This window comes from Typopeltis vanoorti, chromosome 21 (assembly GCF_054136105.1).
Source record: "Typopeltis vanoorti isolate ZY-2024b chromosome 21, IOZ_Tvanoo_1.0, whole genome shotgun sequence".
In the NCBI taxonomy this organism is placed as follows: domain Eukaryota; kingdom Metazoa; phylum Arthropoda; class Arachnida; order Uropygi; family Thelyphonidae; genus Typopeltis; species Typopeltis vanoorti.
In genome coordinates this window covers 99,881,917-99,903,818 of record NC_143569.1, presented here as the reverse complement: position 1 = coordinate 99,903,818, position 21,902 = coordinate 99,881,917, and the positions used below count along the sequence as shown (strand labels likewise).

Below are 21,902 nucleotides of genomic sequence, written 5' to 3'. Positions count from 1 at the left end.
TCCCCAAGAGACAACAATAACTAGCGTTTAAGACAAAAATAATCAGATTCTAATGGTAAATCAATTTAATTCTGTAAATAAAGGAAGTAACTGATTAAAAAAAAAACTACTGTACTGTAATATAAAACTTACGAAATAATACAGTGCACAAGTTTATTTTAGTAAAAAATTTAGTTTTGTATGTACCTGTATTGTTGAGGATTCTGATTTAATAAAATTACATAGTTCAGTACATAACTTAATTTGCTTAAAAATGTCACTTTCTTGTACACAACACAACACAAAAAAAATTTTTTTTATTTCTTTGTAAAAAAGTCACTGATTTTCATTTGCTTCTTGGAAGCTAAACTTTTTTTGAATGCTTCTTCTCGGAGCTGCATTAGCAATAAAATTTTGTGGAATGGCATATCATTCTGCTTGGTCCATTCTATACACATATTAAAATTGTCAACTGCCTCTTCGTGTTTTACTTTGTTTTTTCTTCAAGTTCTTTATCGTCATCTTTTAAATCATTTTGTAGCATCATATTTATAATTTCAGCATCTGATTTGATTTTGAATTCGGTGATTCATGCCTATTATACAGTACGTACTGTACAGTATAAAAAAGCAAACGTGAACACACACAGTAAATCAAAATAGGCCTAGAGTGTAACTGCACAATTGACAATATGAAAAAAAATACTGTACTGTAATAATAATAAAATAAATAATAATAGTTAAAATAATAATTATTAAATAAAAATAATAGTGCACAAAATAATAATACGTAATGAATAAAACTTTTTTCTTTCGAACCGCAGTTGGGATTACTGGAGGGTTCAGCTTAGCGAGATACCACCATACAGTGATATTCTTGAACTTTGCAATGTTTTTTATGTTTTTTTTTAACATATACATGTACTGTTTACATGTATATGTTAAAAAATTGCTATATCAAATAAAATTACTGCATCAAATTGAAGTAAAAATGCAATTAATCCTAAGCTGGAAGCATTATTAATCCTTATTTGAAATATTTTTCCTTTAGATGAAAATATGAAAGAAACTAAAAAAGAAACAGGCAGCAATTCCAGTGACCAGGAAACAGAATTTTCTGATATTTCACTGTCTACAAGGATTTTTGCTGGAACTGAGGTATGTCCTGTTTTGATTAAAAATGAAGTAAACTATTTATATATTAAAACACATTCATTGCTTAGTAAAGGGATAATTTTCACAAACAAGTTTGTGAATACACTATTATTTTGGCTTCTTTTCTTTCACTTTATATATGAGCACATTTTCTTGCATTCTGCTTCTATCAATTGAATCAGTTGTTACAAATTTTATAAGTGATGTTTATGATTATTAGATATATGAAGAGCCAAAGGCTTCATATATCTAATAATTTATTAGGACATCTCTTGGCAATACTCATGGAAGGGTTGTAAGTTCTGTTCGCTACAAACTTGATATTAACTAGTTCTACCTACTCACTGATGAGACCTCAATAAAGGTTGGAACCGGTCTGGGTAGTGACCTTCTCTCATAATGTAGAACAGTAATACAGCTCCTAGGAGCTAAGTTCACATTATGGGTAAATATCAAGAATAGTGATCGGAGCTTGCTCCACCTTAGACATGAGTTGCCTCAGCTTGCACTACCTTAAGGGTCAGTTGCTGCAGTATCCAAGTATTTGCTTCTGCTTGGAATCGCCGAACTTTATATAGTTTCTATTATATTCGGCATGAAATTCTTTGAGTTTCTTATTTGGCTAAGAAACGATATGGGATGTATATCCCTTAACTTAAACAAGATGTTTATGATGTTTTCCTCACCTATTAGTAAACTAAATCACAGTTCACTTTCGCTTGCATCTAGATAAAATGAACTAGAAACAAATTGTTTTATTATTAATATTATTCTTTGAAATTAATAGACCTCACAGGAGATTCATATGCAACTGATATATTGTCTGTCATACTCTGACATGAATTCATTCACCAACCACACTCTCACAAATTTTCTGTGACAATACACTCACCTATTTCTTCAAACAAAACATTTACTTCTTCCTCCATTTCTCTTAATATTCTTATCTATCTTTGAGGAATTTGTTCTCCCTACCTTTTTCTTGTATCCCACTTTTATCCTTTGAGGTGGAGCAGGATAAAGGAGAAAGCAAATGATTAGCAGTGAGTTGCAGGGTTGTATACAAGGACACAGCTATCTACTTGTTCATTGATAAATTGGGAATGATCATGGTATGATGATCTTAATGGATGAAAATGGTAGAATGCTAACTGCTGCAGAAGACATTGTTGAGATATTCAGTGAACAATTGTTAAGGGTGTTTCATCCTGATAAGGGTGGAATCATGGGGAACTTAAGTGTAGAGGACATAGGAGAGGGTGGCTTAATTGTGAGTGAGCAGGTGGTATTTGAAGTAATAAATAACCTCGATGTTAATAAGGCGATAGGATTTAATGATATATCACTGCTCATCTTAAGGGAATGCTCCTGGGAATTGGCAGTAGCATTTTCATGGCTGTGTAATAAATGTTTTACAACAGCGCCGGTTCCAAGGGAATGGAAAGAAAGTAAAATTGTTCCACTGCATAAAGGTGATGATAAGGCTGTGACTACAAATTATAGGCCATTATGTATATCTGGAGTTGTGGTGAAGGTACTAGAAAGATTGGTGAGAAGTAGGACACAGATTGGGTTGAAAACAGCAGTATTCTTTGTAGTTATCAGTGTGGGTTTATTAAGATAAGATAATGTTTACTAACTTGCTCATGTTGTATAACAAAGTGACAAATAACTTGGACATGAGAGATGCATATATAGTGGTGTACTTGGATTTTGCAAAAGCTTTTCATAGGCTCCCACATGACAAACTATTAAATAAATTGAAACAAATTGGATTGGATAACAGACTTCTGAGTTGGATCAGTGACTGGCTGTCAAATAGGTATCAGAAAGTTGTATATGGGGGTGCAGTATCCCATAAGAGGAAGGTCATTAGTGGTGCACTGCAGGGACCATTGTTGTTCAATTTGTATATAAATGGTATTGGGATGGGTTTAACTCATGAAATGCAGCTGTTTGCAGATGATGCAAAATTGGGGAGAGTGATGCAGAAGCTTGCCACCTGTATATACTCTCTTACTCCACTGGTATCTATCCCAAAGCCTGGAAATTGACCTATATTCAACCCATTCCTAAGAAAGGCGACAAATCACTGCCATCTGACTACCACCTTAGTCAGATGGCAGTGATTACCACCTTACTACCACCTTATCTCACTCACCTCAGTCCTATCTAAAGCGATGGAGAAAGCAATCAATTCTCAACTACTACACTACCTTGAAGGTACACAGCTATTAAGCGACCACCAGTATACAGATTCCGTCGCTGCTAATCAACAGGAGATTTACTCTCATATATCACTACTTTCTGGACAAATGCCATGGAAAAATTTGGCAAATCTCAAGTGATTGCACTCGATATCTCTAAAGCTTTTGACCGGGGTCTGGCACAAAGGCTTATTAAGCAAAGTCTAATCATTTGGACTGTCTCGGGACTTCTGCAGTTGGATTGCCAGCTTTCTGTCTGGACAAGCATTGTGTGATGGTAGACGGTTCCTTATTCTCTCACCATCCAACTAATGCTGGGGTTGTACAAGGTTCTGTTCTCTCACCAATCCTTTTCCTTCTGTAATAAAAAAATAAAAACCCAATAACAGTTTTGCAGAATGACAGCACAGTGCATTCCTCCTTTTCATTTGACAAACCTCACTCTACACAACTCACTTCAATCTACAGAGCTCTCAATTCTGACCTCCAAGCCATCCTCCAATGGAACACAGATAACCTTGTCAACTTCAATGATAGTAACACCCAGTTCTGTCTTATTTCTCACAAAAAAAGAACCATTTATTCCACAGTATTATTTTTGATAACACTCAAATTTCCAGACAAGATAAGATTTCTCTTCTTGGAATTAACCTGACATCAGACCTCTCCTGGCATAAACACATCACAACCATTGCATCCTCATCTTTCAAAAAACCAGGATTTCTCTTTTGCTCAAGACCTTCTTCACCTTTAAACAGCTGTTAACCTTATACAAATCACAAATCTGCACAGCTATCGAATGCTGCTCTCGCATTTCGAGTGGGACTCCTAAAAGCTCTCTCAAAATGCTTGACTCGATACAGAGAGCAGTTGGATTGATAAATGATCCATCTCTTACCAACTTACACCCCTCAGTTTCACACACACATTTGGTCTCCGCAATTTGTGTATTCTATAAATATATCAATAGCAAATGTTCATCTGAAATAGCATTAATAGTTCCCCCACTTGGTAACAAGCCCGTTGGAACACATACAGCTGCTGCCCAACATCCTTTCACAGTACACCTTGAAACCCACAGAAACAAGTTCCTTTATCCCTGCTACTGCTATAATGTGGAACAGTCTCCCCTCCCCCCTCTGCAATGTATTTCATAAGGAATACAATATACAGACTTTTAAATCAAATGTAAACAAGTTTCTACTTTTAACCTGCTATCCGTATACAGTACTAACATACTATAGGTTTTATCTGTATGGGCCCAACATAAAAAATAAAATTTAAAAAAAGCAGATGTTATGGCTTTGCATGAGGACTTGAATAGATTATATGAATGGGCAGTTAAGTGGAACTATCAGTTCAATGTTGCAAAGTATAAGGTTTTGAAATTTGGTAAGCAATGATGGGATGCAGAGTATACACTTGGTGGGGAAAATTTAAAGGAGGTAGAGGAAATGAAAGATCTGGGAGTGGTGGTGGACAAGGACCTGAAATTCAGGGGCCACACCGCACAAGTTGTGAAGACATCACATCAGACAATGGCAATGATGCAGAGGACCCTGACATGCAGAAATAAAGAGGTTATGATGCCATTGTATAAGGGCTTAATCAAGCCTCATATGGATTATTGTGCACAGATCTGGTCGTTAGGTTTTCATGGTGACGAGGATTTGTTGGAAGGGGTCCAGAGAATATTCACAAAAGTTGTCAGTAGTCTTCAGAATGTGGAGTATGAGGACAGATTGAGAGAATGTAAATTCAGGGGTTGTTATCAGGTCAACATGGAAGAGATTTTTCATAAAATTGGAGAGGGGTGGGGTAGAACAAGAGGCCATCACTGGAAACTGTATAAAGAGAGTGTGAGAAGAGGAGTGAGGAGAAGGTTCTTTGCATGGAGAGTGGTTAGTGAGTGGAATGCATTGCCTGAGTGTGTTGTGAATGTAGACACATTGAATCATTTTAAGGCACAGTTGAATGAGCATTGTGTGTAATAGTGTATACCTCCCAGAATGAGTCTCTGACTCCATGGAGGTCAGATGTTAATAATAATAATAATAATTTGGGAATGAGAGCAGAAAATATAAATTTTTTAGCTGATAATGCTAAACTGGGGAGGCCAGTATTAAATACAGTCGATGTGAAGATCCTTCAAGTCACAAATACTATCCAAAATAGATCCTAAAATCATTTGTTAAATTCATTCACTGCTTGCACACTCACCAGTATCAATCAGTGCATTACACACACCAACCATTCTCCATGGCAAAAAAAAAAAAAAATTCCCTTAAAATTTAAAAAACAAGGGTGGAATGCAAAGTATATAGTTGGCAGAGATACAGTTGGCTAGAAAGGTCTAAAGACACCTTACTAATGTGGTTTTCAGTCTCTGAAATTTGGGTATGAGGAAAGATTGAGGAAATACAGTTTGCAGAGCCTCTTGAATAGGAGGTGGAAGATACGTTTGACACATATACGTTGGAAAGAGGTAGTTACTGGATTAATGTGGAAGAGATTTTATCATAAAATAGAGAGAAACAGGAGTAGATGAGGAGGCTATCTCGGGAAGATATATATATATATATGAAGAAGGTATATATGGTGTGAGCAGAGGATTGAAGATCAGTTTATTTTTCCTTTTTTTTCTTTCATGGAAAATAGTTGCTATGTGGAATGCATTGCCTGAGAGAGCATTGAGGAGTTTGATTGAATTTAAGGAAGGCTTTCAGAAGCTAATTATGATAGTATGATGACTCTGTGGAGATTTGATTATAATAATAATAATAATAATAATATCTTTCATGCATTTGGTCATTACCTCTTTTGTCATATCTTTCATCTGGCCTCTGCTTGTTTTTTCTTGCAATTCCCATATATTACTATTATCATTATTAAGAGAGACTTCCAAGGATTTAGGGACTCATCAAGGAAGGCCACATATTACATGCACCAGCTGTCATACTTTTGAATTTATTCACACTACTTGCACACACAACATTCAATGACAATCCATTCCAATCACGTGCCACTCAATGACAGAAAAATCTAGCCTCTCAACCCTTTCTTGACTGCATTCATTCCCAGCTCTCATCCTTTCCCCACCATCCATAAAATGAAAAATTCCATCAGTGGAAATCCTGTAAGACCCTTTCAGAAGTTTGTAAGTATCAAACATATTATTTATTTATTATTATTATTATTACTATACAAGCGCCTCCACAGAGTCCAAAGACTCATCACGGGAGACCGAATCTATTTAGATAATCTATCATACCTCCCCTTGAACCCATTAACAGACAAAGCACTCACAACTGACTATGGCAACCCATTCCACTCATTCACCACTCTCCAAGCAAAAAATCTAGTCCTCATACCCCTAATGACCACACCTTTATTCAACTTCCAGGGATGACCCCTTGTTCATGTTCCTCTAGCCAAGTGCTGAAACATTTCTCCTGTATCTATCCTATAAAATCCTTTAAGCAACTTAAATATTTCTATCATATCCCATCTTTTTCTCCTATCAACCAACTTCTGCAATCCATACACTTTCAATCTATCCTCATAGGGAATATTCCACAGGCCACCCACCATCTTGGTCACTCACCTCTGAATCCTCTCCACCACTTCCTCATCCCCAAGAAACCCACGGGACCAGACTTGAACACAGTAATCCAGATGTGGGCATATATAGAGAGGAATTGCAACTTCCTTTATCTCTACTTGTTAATGGGTTCCTTACTAACCAAGTAATCTTATGGGCTACCTTCTTAGCAACATGTTCTCTAAACTTTAACTCTCTGTCCACCACCACCCCTAAATTTCTAGCTTCGTCTATTTCCTGGAGTACAGTGCCATCAATGTGATAAACAGCTTGTAATCTATTTATCCCAAAGTGCATAACTTTACATTTCTCAATGTTAAACTGATACCCATTAACTTTTGCCCATACTGTTAAACTGTTATTTAAGAAGATTTAAATAGCAGTTTAATAGCTATTTAAATCTTCCTGCAAGTTCTCCACATCGCCTTGATTAACTATTACTCTACCTAATTTTGCATCATCAACAAACAACTGAATATTTCCATTCGGATTATGTCCTGTAGCATTTATGTACAAATTAAACAGCAATTTGTTTTTGCTGTTTTTGCCTCGATTCTGCCCCTCCATATCCACTTTTTGATATCTGTCCAGCAGCCACCCTCTTATCCACTTACCAGTGTCATATCCATTCCCATTTGTTCTAATTTGTTTAACAGTGTTCCATGTGGTATTCTGTCAAATGCCTTTGCAAAATCATCATGTAGCCATTTCCTTTATCCAACTCAGCTGTTACTCTATTATAAAAAGTTAGTAAATTACTAAGGCATGACGAACCCTTCTTAAAGCCATGTTGACCATCATACAGTATCATATTTTTATCTACCCATTCTTGAATTCTCTTTATTACCAATTTTTCTGGCCTTTTACCACCATTCCTGAGATACTGATTGGTCTATAATTTGCTACTGCAGTCTTAGAACCTCCCTTATGCAAAGGAATTACCATATTTTTCAGACGATAAGACGCACCCCAAATTTATGAGACGATTTTTAGAAAACAAAATTTTATTATATCAAGATATTTACAAATTCTTACTTAATTTTTATTTATTGTTACAATCATTTGTATTGGCAATATTCAGTTCATCTTCACTTTCAGTAATCTTCAGTTCGTCTTCACACTTGTCTCGTTAATGTCATCGTTCGTATTACTTTCGTCTGAACTATTGTTGTCACTCCCTTCAAAAACTGTGTCATCTTCGGTACCGTCCATTGCATCCTGCATTTCTTAAATGACTTTATAATCGTCTCTTCTTTCACAGCTTCCCATGAATTTTTCACCCAGGTACATACTTCTGAAACTGTTGGCCATTTCACACGTCCTGTTGCTGTAACATCGTGATTTGGCTTTGCCATCCATTTGTTCCCCTCTTCCCGAATAAAATTTTTGAATGGTTTATTAATAGATCCATCCAAGGGTTGTAATTGACTTGTAAGGCCTCTAGGAATGATTCATCTAATTCTTTATTCATTTCTTTCAGAAGCATTTCTAAAAGAAATTCTTCTTGGTTAATTCTGTTTTATGTGTTCTGAATTGATCCCACACTAACATCGCAAGGTTTTTAAACAATGCACCTGGACATTTTGCCCATATCTTTTGTATCCATATTTTCATTCCTGTTTCATCCATGCAGCTTTTATCTTGAACATGGATAATAATTCCATGAGGAATTTCATCTCTCGATAACGTTTTTCTCTTGAAGATTAACATGGGGGTAGTTTTGTTCCGTCCGCGCAACAAGCTAAAACTATAGTGTAGTGAGTTTTTCCATGACCTGTTGATTTGATCACTATTGATTTGGTGCCTTTTGAATCTACTGTCCGATTTGAAGGAACATCAAAAGTTAGAGGCACTTCATCCATGTTCGCAATTTGATTAAGCTCAAAGTTAAATTTCCTTCTCGCTAATATGACTAATCTATGGAATTCTATAATTGTAGCTTCATAGTAGGCCGGCATTTTTTGGGCTAGAGTGGTTTTTATACACATGCATAACCCATGTCTTTTCATAAATCTAAAGCACCAAGACGGTGATCCGGTAAAATCTAAAATTCCATTAGCAGTTGCCCATCATTTTGCTTCAAAAATTATCATTTTCGTAGAAACAGATATTCCCATGTTTTGATGATTTTTTTACCCAATTTTTCATTTGTACTTTTATTCTGGCCATTTTTCTAGGTGTGAATGGAATGTTTTCTTGTGTTTAGATGGCAGTTTTAATTGTTCCTCTTGTTTTCTCCACTTGCGAACCATTTTTTCTATTGGCGGTGGACCAAAATGTCTTTCTGCTGCTCTGTTTCCATATTGTAAAAGAATTAAAATAGAATTTAATACTTCCTATATTTTGTCCTAGTCACTAGGACATCTATGGGGATTACAAAAACAATTAACGTAACATGCACACACAAATCTTACAGTACTAAGCCCAACCACGTGGGTGACACTAACGTCCTATCTAGGTGGAGCGCCCTCTAAGGGCAGTAGTAGGTGGCCTGGAATATAAGGCGGGACCTCTGGTGATGAGTGTTCCCCAAATCTTTGGAAGCTTAATGCAACGGTATTTATTAAGATTTGGTTGGTTTCTGAGAGCTGCTGCTACTTCTAAGAAAAGTCTCTCTTTCTTGAATTTGCTGTGGTGGAGCAAGGTGGTTTTCTTCCATGATACTCTGTGGTTGGTGTCCAAAACATGGGCAGGCCATAGTGTCCAAGCCTGAATGGCCATAGTTGTATTTACAGATGTAAGACTTGTATTCCTCCAGGTGGATGGATGCTGATCTGCCTGTCTGTCCAAAGTACGCCAGCTTACAGGAACAGGGTACTTTGTAAACTCCAGGCAGAGAGAGAGAGAGAGAGAAGGGAGCTGATCTTTTGTAGAACGGATAAGGATAGCAAGTTTGCGGTAGGGCTTATATGCTGTGTGTAGGTTGTACTTTTTTAGTATCTTGGCTATTTTTTTGGATGTGCCACGGATGTAGGGTATGGTGATGGCATTTTTAAAATCTTGTTAACGAGAAGGACGGGGAATGGGGGAGGAACTGATTATTTTTTTGATATTGTGTTTGCTGTAGCCATTGGAGAGGAAAGTGCTGTGTATGTGGCTAAGCTCAGTAGTAAGGGCGGTTCCACTGGAACAAAGATTGTGGGCTCTCTTGGTAAGAATTTTAATGATGCCATATTGTTGCGAGGGGTGGTGGTGGGAGAGTTTGTGAATGTATCTACCTGTGTGTGTGGGGGGGTTTTCTGTATACACTGAAGGCAAGTGTATCATTAGGCATGCGTGTGACTGTCTAGGAAGAGTACACAATTGTTCTTTTCCTTTTCCATAGTGAACTGGATTCTTGGATGTAGGCTATTGAGATGACTGAGGAAAGAGTCTAACATGTCTGGGCCATGAGGCCAAATAGAGAACACATCATCTACATATCTTAGCCAGATAAAAGGTTTGAGTGGGGCTGAGTCTATGGCTCGTTTTTCGAAATCTTCCATATAGAAATTGGCAAAGGGGGGTGAGAGGGGGGAACCCATGGCAGTTCCGTCTATCTGCTTGTAGATTTTGTTCTTCCAAGAGAAATACCCAGAGTTAATGGCAAAGGAAAAGAGATCTAAGATGTCAGAGGGAAAAACGTTTTCTAAGAGAGATAAGGTGTCAGTTAAGGGAATATTGGTAAACAAAGAGGAGATATCAAAGTTTACCAGTATGTCTGCATTATTCAAGGTTAAATTTACTGTGAGGGCTTTAAGGTGGGTCGAGTTTTTTATATAGGAAGTCGACTTTCTGGTGGGGGGGGGGTCAGAGAGTTGCTAAGCTGTTTAGACAGTCTTTTTCAAGGTGCATTGGTGGCATCTACTATATGTCTGAGTGGGAAATTGGGTTTGTGGATTTTTGGTAAATCGTATATTTGGGGGGGGGGGAGCGGAAAGGTTTAAGTTTTTTCATGATGTCAGGGGGCCAGGAGGTTACTTTTTTAATTAAGATTTTTGATTTCTTAACTTGTGTGTTTGTGGGGTCGTGGTCTAGCAGGATGTATGTAGCGTGAGGATAATGTTCATTTTATGATTATATTCACTGGTATTAAGAACGACTGTGGCATTACCCTTATCTGCTCTAGTGATGATGATACTTTTTTCTTTGCGTAGTTTCAGGAAAGCCATGCGTTGGGCATACGATAAGTTGCTTTTTGGAGGCGACGAATGAACGAAGATGTTGGCTATGTCAAGTCTGATGTTGTTAGCTATCTCCGACGGTAAGCGACTGATCCCCGTTCGATGTTAACCATTACATAGAGCACCGGCACTTCCTTCAGAGCGATGGCAAAATTACGGCCGAGGCAAAGGGCGCTGACGGCATCGTCGGTGAGCCTTTTGGAAGAAAGGTTTACTACTGTCTGGAGCAGTTGAATTTGTGGTTGTGGTTTGTCTTTAACCAGGTTGCTATATTTCTGGACGTGTTTATTTTTTATATTTTGAAATTCTCTCTCTGTGCAGAAGTTTCCGAAATGCCAGAGAGAATCTACCAAAGTTCAGGGTTAAGAACTGGAGAGCTCTGAATGTAAGGAGCCAATGGCTCCTTACATTCAGAGATGGCTCCTTGCATTCCACCAGTAAGTAGAATCGTAAAATGAACATTATCCTTTGCGATCGCACTACCTACATCCCACTAGAACACGACCCCACAAAAACACAAGTTAAGAAATTAAAAATCTTACTTAGAAAAGTAACCTCCTGGCCCCCTGACGTCACGAAAAAACTTAACCCTTTCTGCTCCCGTCCCCCGCGAATATACGGTTTACCAAAAATCCACAAACCCAATTCCCCACTCAGACCTATTGTAGATGCCACCAATGCACCTTGCTACAGACTGTCTAAACAGCTGGCCAACTCACTGACCTCCCCTCACCGGAAGGTCCACATCCTATATAAAAAACTTGATCCACTTTAAAGCCCTCACAGTAAATTTAACCTTGAATAATGCAGACATATTGGTAAGCTTTGATATCTCCTCTTTGTTCACAGAAGAATATAAGACACAGGCCAGAAGAGTGACTAGTGTGGTAAGGAAAGCGAAACTGGAATATGAGAGGAGATTGGCCCTAAGATCCAAAGAAAATCCTAGAGAATTTTTTAGCTATGTGGCCAGTAGGAGGAGAAATGACCATGGAAGAATGATATTGTGGGATAAACATGGGAATAGAGTTACTGATGCAGAGGACATAGTGGAATTGTTCAATGACCACTTTATTGTAGTATTTCATCCTGGAGGAGTCGGTTTTAATGCTAGAGGATAGGGCAGGTTCGAGGTTTAGAGGTACAGGAGGCACGTGTGTTTCAGATTCTGAGTACTCTGGATGTCAGTAAAGCTTTGGGACTGGATGGTATTTCACCACGAGTTTTGAGAGAATGTGCTAGGGAACTGACAGCGCCTTCAACCTGGCTTTTCAATGAAAGTCTGGCTGTGGGAAAGGTGCCCAGGGCATGGAAGGAAAGTAAGATAGTGGCATTGCATGAGGGCAGTAGCAGACTGGAAGTGTCTAATTATAGACCAGTCTGTGTGTCATCAGTAGTTGTTAAGATCTTGGAGAAAGTAGTGAGGGACCGTATACAGCATTAGGCAGGTGAGGGTAATGTTATCTGTGAGAGTCAACATGGATTTGTGAAAGGGCGCTCTTGTTTTAGCAATATGCTAGCCTTTTATAATAAAGTTACAAGAACAATCAATGAGGGAAAGGCATATACTGCAATTTTCTTAGACTTAGCGAAGGCATTTGACAGGGTGCCACATGATAAGCTGATATTTAAGTTGCAGCACATGGGTCTGGATGTCAGATTGGTCAACTGGATTCAGGATTGGCTGTCTGATAGGTATCAGAGAGTTGTGTATGGTGGAACAGTTTCAAGGATACAGAGGGTTACAAGTGGAGTCCCACGGGGCTCAGTACTAGGACCTATATTGTTTAACCTTTATATCAGTGACATTGCCAGTGTATTGCAAGGGGATATTCAGTTGTTTGCGGATGATGCGAAGCTGGGAAGGATTATTAGTAATAGTGCAGATGTGGTAGCCCTGCAAGAGGATTTGAATAAGCTAGATAGATGGGCAAATGAATGGGGATGTCAGTTTAATGCAGCAAAATGTAAGGTCTTGAGGTTTGGGAAACATCGATGGGATGCTGCATACTCTATGGAAGGAGTTATACTGGAGGAAGTTGGGGAGACAAGAGATTTGGGGTTGATGATTGATAGAAACCTGAAGTTTAGGGGACATATTGCAGAGGTGGTGAAGGTAACACAGAGGATTGCTGCAAAAACGAATAGGACACTGATCTGCAGAGATAAAAGGGTCATCAATCCATTGTATAAGTCTCTGATCAGACCACACTTGGATTATTGTTCTCAGATTTGGTCCCCAGGATTTGAAGGGGATAAATTAACTGTGGAAAGGATTCAAAGACGGATGACAAAGATAGTTTCAGGACTGTACAATGATAGTTATGAGAATCGGCTGAGGGAATGTGGACTGCAGAGTTTGGCGGATAGAAGAAAGAAAGGTGATATGATTGAGACTTTTAAACTGTTGAGAGGTGATTACACGGTTGGCACTGGGGAGTTCTTTCACTTGGTTGAATAGTGGGCAGGAGTGATGACAAGAGGCAATCCCTGGAAGTTACGAAAGGAAACTGTGAGCAAAAGGGTGAGGAGTGGTTTCTTTGCATGGAGGGTGGTTGAGCCATGGAATTCATTGCCTGATAGAGTGGTGAGGGCGAGAACGGTCAATGAGTTTTAGGAGTGGTATGATAGACTTTGTGTTTCTTAGGGGGGGGACCTCCCCTTGATGAGTCTTGACAGACTTTATGTTCTTAGAGTCTTTTGACTCCATGGAGGCCTGAATAATAATAATAATAATAATTTCACTCCTATCCTACGTACTCTTTCAACTCTAGGGACTGATTCTGATATTGTATTATTTAAGTATTATTTAAATACTTCCCATGCACTACTAATATTCAACAACTTATACCAATGCACAGAAAATCCAACACACAGCGAACTACATACTGAACTACAAAGTAGGAAATTATGATATAATTTCCTACTTTGTAGTTCAGTATGCAACCTTTTTGGAATGGAACATTCATAAACTTAGCCACCTGCCCCAGTGAGTACTACATGATCACTGTCACCAACAGATTGTCTATTCTGCCACCAGCAGAATAATTACATCTTTAACTGAAATCCCTCTGACACTATAATCAGATTTAACACTCTTTGACTTAAAGTTCCTACTGTCACATGCTGTTTGAGGAAATTATCTCACAACAACTCACTAAATTCAGTTTCATTCTTCTCATGAGATTTCACAGCTACTCAATCAATATTTGGGTAATTAAAGTTCCCTATTATGATTACTCATTTCTCACTCATCATCCTTATTTGTTAATGCATTTCTTTGTTACTACCAACAATCCACTAGGTTTGTAACAACACCCCACTATATATTTGATAGACTCCACTTCACACCTGATGGCTTCAAACACACTGCTACATGAAAAGCTACTACTAGTATTGCAGCCATGGGTCTCAACTCTGACTGGAATCAAGTCATCTAATATCATTAACAGCACACCTCCTCCTCCTCCTCCTCTTGTATCCTGTCTATCCTTCCTAAAAATACTGTGCCCTTTACTCAATACCAATTAGTATGTCTGCTTCTGATAGTCAGGTCTTACTAATGCCTACAATATGGGGTCCCAACGTGTTGTCCAAGGCAACAAACTCCACCCCTTTGTTTTTGATTCTTCAAGCATTTGTGTACAGACATAATAAATTACCTGCATGATTTTCTGTATACCCTTGTCTGTAGTCTGCATGACAGTTGGACAACTTGCTGATATTTGTTCTTATCTAGTACCTTACTTATTTTCAGTTTCTCACCATTATAGTTATGTGTGTATGACCAAACATTGTTGCTCGTACACACACAGATTCTCATCATTCCTCTCATCATAACTGTTTCCCTGACCCTCTGTGTTAGGTGTTTTACCATTTAATAATTTTCTAGATGCCTAATAACAAATGCATTCAATTGTAAGGCAGTAAACGCTAAAAGCTTAGATTACTCTCAATGCTACTGAGAAAGAAAGACCACTTCTTCAGAAGTCACACTGAAGAGCCTCAAGCAATAGTGCATAATACATCATCAGTTATATCCTAAATTGAAATACCAAGATTTCTTTTACAGCCTGGTACAATATTTGTGTCAAAATAATTTCTATAATCACAATTACACTTTTATTATCGAAAAATTAAAAAGTATTTGATGCAGTTATTTAAGAAAGAAAGAAATATTTGAATTAAAAAAAAAATAGGTGCATATGTGTTGCATAAGTTCAGCCTTTTGGGGGGGGGGAGACCCACTTATTCATCTTGCTAATGTTTGAAATAATTTATTTTTAGAACCATTCACAAGACAATCGTTACAAATGTAAATCACTTGAGGAGCATACTCATACATTTTAGTGTAAAACTGTAGTAAAAGTAAAATTTGTTTGAAATAATTTATTTTCAGAACCATTAAATGTTTGATATAATTTATTTTCAGAACCATTCACAAGACAATCGTTACAAATATAAATCACTTGAGGAGCATACTCATACATTTTAGTGTAAAACTGTAGTAAAAGTAAAACAGCTACTTTGAAACTTATTTAAAGTAGTGGTAAATGTCTTTTTCAAATATGTGGTGATTTCTTCTTTGTACTAAAGGAAAATGTTGATAATGATGAGATAATAAGAATAATCTTCTTCTTCTGCAGCTTGTCCCACTTAAGTAGGGTTGCTGTTTGTGATGAGTCTCCTCCACATCCTTCTGTCTTGGGCTATAACCACATCCAAATTCTCCATCCTCGAGTCCTCCTCCACTAGCACCCTCCATCTCTTCTTTGGCCACCTGAACTTCTTCCTCCCCTACACATCCATCTGCATGACCCTTCTTCCCACATACTCGTCCTCCCTCCTCATCACATGATCAAACCTTGCCTCCTGTATCTTCACTCCTAAGTTCATAATTTTCACCGTTCCCCTTACATAGTCATTTCTCAGACGATGCTTTCTGATCACACCACACATCCACCTAAGCATTCTCATCTCTTCTACCTCCATCCTGCTGATGTTATTTTTCCTCAGGGCCACATACGTCATAGCATATGTCATTTTTCCATAGCATACGTCATAGCTGGTCTCGCTACTGTCCTGTAGATTTTGTCTTTTAGACTGATTGGTGCTCTCTTATCACACAGCACTCCAGCCATCTCTCTCCAGTTCCTCCATCCAGCTTGTATCCTGCATCCCACTTCCTTCTCAGCCTCTCCATCCTCTTTCACTGTTGAACATAAGTATTTAAAGTCTCTAACCTTCTTAATGACATTTCCTTGCAGCTCCAGATCTGTCTCCTGGCTGCCATCCAGTTTTCAACACATATACTCTGTCTTATTTCTGCTCAGTCTCATACCTCTCTCTCTCTCTCTCTTCCAGTACTTTCCTCCACCTTTCCAGGTTAGCTGCCACTTCTCTTGATTCTGCACACAGCACGATGTCATCTGCATACAACATTGTCCAAGGCACATCTTCTCTCACCTCCTCCATCACAATATTAAACAGGAAAAGACTCAATGCTGACTCTTGATGCAAGCCAACTGTCACTTGAAAACTTTCAGGTTCAAACTCTTGTCTTCACATTTCTGTACATCTCCTGCACGAACCTCACATATTTCTCTGGTACCTTCTTCTCCCGCAGACACCTCCAGACTTCTTGCCTTGGCACTCTATCTTATGCTTTTTTCAGATCAATAAAACCAGATATAGGTCCCATTGTTTCTCTCAAAACTTTTCCATCATCTGCCATAACTCAAAGATAGCATCTGTTGTCAATGGACCAGCATGAAGCCAAATTGCTCCTTTGCAGTCTCCACCTCCTTCCTCAGTCTTCCATCGAGAACCCTTTCTAGGATTTTCATTGTGTGGGATATCAACTTTATTCCTCTGTGATTGTTACAGTTTTGTGCATCCCCTTTACTTTTGTAGATGGGGACAAGAGTACTTTCCCTCCACTCCTCGGGTATATTTTCCTGATAATAAGAATAATAATAAGAAGAAAATAAGTAGTATTTTCTTCTTATAAACTACTTTCTTTTTGTGTTTTTTGAAAAGAAAATGCATGTGATTATTTTCTTGTTATTTTTGTCGACTGAACATCGGAAATAATGAGAATGACTAACTATAGTGGATTTGTAACATTTATGATCCCTTTACTTAGAAGAATGAACCTGTGTTACCTGGAGTTTTCTGCATTAGGAAATTCCAAGTCAACATTTTGGTTGGTTCCAAGATATGTATGCGTGTATATATACGAGACTTGTTCAAAAAAAGACTGAACTTTTTAAATAGGGCACAGAGAGCACATTGTGGCTACTGAGCACACAACTAGCGGCAGGTTTTGACAGCAAACTGCCATTGCCCTGTTCTACTATGAGCATTAGTTGTCATACAAGCTGTGTACAAGCTGTTCATCGGATTAGTGACAAGTAGCAATGAAAGAGCTTGAAGAACATGTGATTTTGAAGAAGCTTGAAGAGATGAGATGTGGGTTTATGGCTATGATGTTGAACCCAAGATGCAATTGTCACAGTGGGTGGGGGAAAGGATCGCCTAAACCAAAAAAAGTTTTTTTTTTATTAGAAAGGCATTGTCCATTATAAATTTGTACCATGTGATCAGATGGTAAACATAGAGTTTTAGCATGTTTGAGGGATACTTGTGTGCAGGAAGAGGCCTGAATTGTGGGAAAACCAGACTTGGATGTTGCACCACGACAATGCACCGCCTCACATGTCTCTCCTCATCGCAGTTATATGACAAAACATCCATTGCGCTCCATTCCCCCTATTTGGGTTAAACAATTGTTTTAAAATATTCTGAAAACAAATGCTATCAAGCAAAATTTATTGCAATAAATGAGGTTTGAACATTACCTTTTATTTTTTCTTGCACTACTATAATGTATGGAAATATGCATGTCACATTTTTATTCTTACAGGTTTAGATATACTACTGCTGTTTGAGAACAACTCATTGTGCTTTTATGAACAAGACATGTTAAATTACATTACATTCTTATTCAAGGCTAATTTTAAAATATCACAAAATTATATTCAGTAGTATTTCGGATGAATTGGCAGTTGTAAAATGAAACAAACTGTTACTATTATTGTTATTTGTAAAGCACTCATTTCAGTAATAATAATGCTGTTTCTTCACATTTTTTTCCATGGGTGGAAGCAACATAAATATATATATGTTATATATATATATATATATGTGTGTGTGTGTGTGTGTGCGATGATTATCTGAGACATCTCCTGTATGGAATTGTTTACAATTTTACAACTTTGTTTTGAAGTATTCTAATATCCCCCCCCCCCGCTCTTGCTGTCACGACCGCTCATAATAACTGAATTATAAATATCTACTTTCTTCTGATTTCCTATTTCATACTTTTCACAGTATGTACGCTTCATGTTTGATATGACTAAAGATTTTCATATTACTATCGATAAAGCACATTCATCAAAGCGCTTCCTTCAGGCAATCTGTGAAGTATTCTATGAAATTTAATTTTGAACAAAAATAAAAATAACATAATCTGGAACGTCGACAGCCCATTTTTTTTTTAATTAATTTTTTTTTTCAAAATATTTCAAATAACTATCTTGAATTAATCATGAAGGTTATTTTCTTGATCATAAATTAGTAAATAATAATATTTGGTTTACCGATCAAGTGTTGATCAATTTTATTAACTGAACCAACTAGTTTCGCCACACTTATCTGTTGCCATCTTCAGGGCACTTACATATAGGTTTAAACAATCTCACAATTATGTGTAACTGCAAAACTGACAAGAATAAAAAACTGACTAGAATAATTACAAATAAAATAGTATCGAACGTGAGTGAAACACGTTCGTAAACTGATCTTGTACACGCAATACGTGTACAAGATCAGTTTACTAAGATCTCCAAAAGACAATCATCCTTTCTATAAATATGCTGGAGTTTATAATATTCCATGCTCATGTAGCTCTAGTTACATCGGACAGACTTCGAGAAGCCTCGAAATCAGGCAAAAGGAGCACATTGGCTATGTCAAAAACAACAGACAGGACATTTCTGGCCTATTGTTTCATTTCTCTACAACTAACCATGTCATCGAGTGGGACAAAAGCTGTTCCCCTTACATAGAGGAAGATTACCATTCAAAAATTTTCAAAGAAGCAGCCACAGTCACCCGTTCTACTGTAAACCTTAACAGAAACCAAGGCCTAATATTCCCAGAGATATGGAAAACCCTAATCAGAACCTTAAAAACAGAAGAAATGAACTTTAATACAAACTACAGAAAGTTCCTCAGCAACAGCTAGCTGATCTTGTACACGCGATACGTGTTTCACTCACGTTCGATACTATTTTATTTGTAATTATTCTAGTCAGTTTTTTATTCTTGTCAGTTTTGCAGTTACGCATAATTGTGAGATTGTTTAAACCTATATGTAAGTGCCCTGAAGATGGCAACAGATAAGTGTGGCGAAATTAGTTGGTTCAGTTAATAAAATTGATCAACACTTGATCGGTAGACCAAATATTATTATTTACTATCTTGAATTAAGTTCTTCAAGAACAAATAAAATGTATTGTTGACTAAGTGAGTCCCAAAAATTAAAAATGACATTGGTTCTCCAAGATAATGCAATATTTAAGTGAAGAAAGTATGCAAGGATTTCTTATTTTGTCCTGGTATTAAAAACTGTACAGTAAAAATAATTTCTATATTTTTAGTCTATCCAATATAACTAAAAGTCCAATTACCCAGCATAGAACAAGGAACTGCATTTCTTGTTATAGGCAACTGAGACAAAGCTATGATCGTGAGATAATCTGGTTAAGCGTTCTCTTCAGTGTGAAGGATTATCACACTTTCTAATGGACATGACAGCCAAATTGCACTTACTTCTATAGGATGTCTATATACATCCAGCAAAATCTGGATAAGATGCATGCTATCTGTTGAAAGAACATGAAAGCATGCATCTTATCCAGATTTTGCTGGATGTATATAGACATCCTAGCCAGTTGGAGGTTAATATATGTATTTTTTAAAGTACACAATTTTATATAAAAAAATTTTTTTTTCATTTTTTATCCTTTTAATGTCAAGTACATTAAAAAAAAGTAAGGGATGCTTAACTTAAAATTGCATTGGGGTGCTAGGACCCCTAGAGCTGGTACTGTGTATTACTATCACCAAGAAAACCAGGAGAGAAAGAAAGAGAGACCAGATATGTGCATGATAATCCAAGTGGGATCGTATCAAGTTCTCATAAATAGGCAAAATGATTTCCTGATCTTAAATGTCAATTTTCAGCATTCCAATTATTCTCTGAGTTGTATTCACAATATTTTTTATATGGCTCTTGATCTCCAAGATCTCTTCTCCAAACTCCAAGATCTCTATTCTGATCAGTTGCTCCTAGCATAATCACACCAATATAATATGACATTCAATATCTCATTGCACCAAATTGCATGACTTTACATTTTCACATGTCCACCATTCCAGCCTATTCAAATCATTCTACAAGTACTGCATATCAGTTGCAGTCTTGATACCCTGCTTATCTTTGCATCATCAGCAAGCAGCTGATGAGGGTCAAATGTTTCCCAGTGTCATAAATGTAAAGATTAAATCTTTACATTTATGACACAGGGTTATTGAACAGGGGTTAATCCTTGACCCTGTAATATGCCACTGATCACCTTAAATCTTGCAGATTCATATCCCCCATATACCATTTTTTGATATCTGTCAGTCAGTTTTCCATGCTAATATTTTATAATCCAATCCCACATTCTCCAGCTTATACAACATCCTTCCATGCTGAATCCTGTTTAAAAGCTTTAGTAAAGTTTAAAAGTATCATTGCCTTTTGGAGATGGTGCTATAGTCATCAGTGCAACAATGATCAGTAGAATTACAGAAGCAAAGATAAGTTTTTTTTTATTGTTGTTGAAGAATTATGTGCATGTCACTGATGTATTCAAATAGTGATTCTGAGACTGAATATGTATTAATTGTCAAGGTTGTTAATAGGTTTTGTAGCAAATTTTGTGTATAACAGTTAATTAATAAAGTCAAAATAGCAGTAAGAACTAGAACAACCACACATGGTGCAAAACTTGAGTGTGATGAGTGTTGTGAATTTTACTAAGATGGTTCATTGTCAGATGTGTAATATTATTATTATTATTCGTGACACCTCCAAGGAGTCCAAAGACTCATCGTGGGAGGACACCTACTGTACAACTCTCCGTCTCCACTACTACACAGAATCTCTACTACCAATCACCTACATCAATGCCATCTACTGCTGACAACTACCACCACCACAGCTAGTATTTTTTGTCTGTAAATTGCATGTGTTCTGAAGGGCTGATTTGTCTGTATGCAGGATGAAAGACTCGAGTTTCTGGGAGAAAACACCCTGCTACCTCCGTATGAGATCAGCTAACTCACTTTCAATTGAAAAAGTCCATATAAAGATTCCTCCCATCATGACAAGAATCGAACTTAGGCCTTTTCTAATCGACAGGTGCAACGTACCGTCGTTCTTTCGATTGCACTACAGAGACACAATATATATGTTGAGAGATTAAAAAGAAGTGAGTGAGCGAGGGTCTCCAGAAAGTGTGATATTTTAATGGACTGTGGTGATTTGAATGAAAATCAGGACAGGAGGTGAAGAAGAGACAATGATGAGTGTAAGAGTGAGAATGATAGCCTTCTAGAAGAGTGAACATGAGAATATGAGTGTGGAGAATGTGATTGTGAATATGAAAATGACAGAAAAGGGAAA

General features: G+C 37.3%; 1 protein-coding gene across 1 annotated transcript in view; it reads left to right on the top strand.

Annotated features, from left to right (window-relative positions):
- mmm (missing minor mitochondria) overlaps positions 1 to 21,902 on the top strand; it is a 375,927-nt gene that overhangs the window by 206,281 nt on the left and 147,744 nt on the right. The window contains exon 9 of the mRNA XM_090411202.1: positions 1,030 to 1,136. Within this exon, the coding sequence (XP_090267328.1) occupies positions 1,030 to 1,136 (107 nt within the window). The remainder of the gene's footprint in view (positions 1 to 1,029; positions 1,137 to 21,902) is intronic.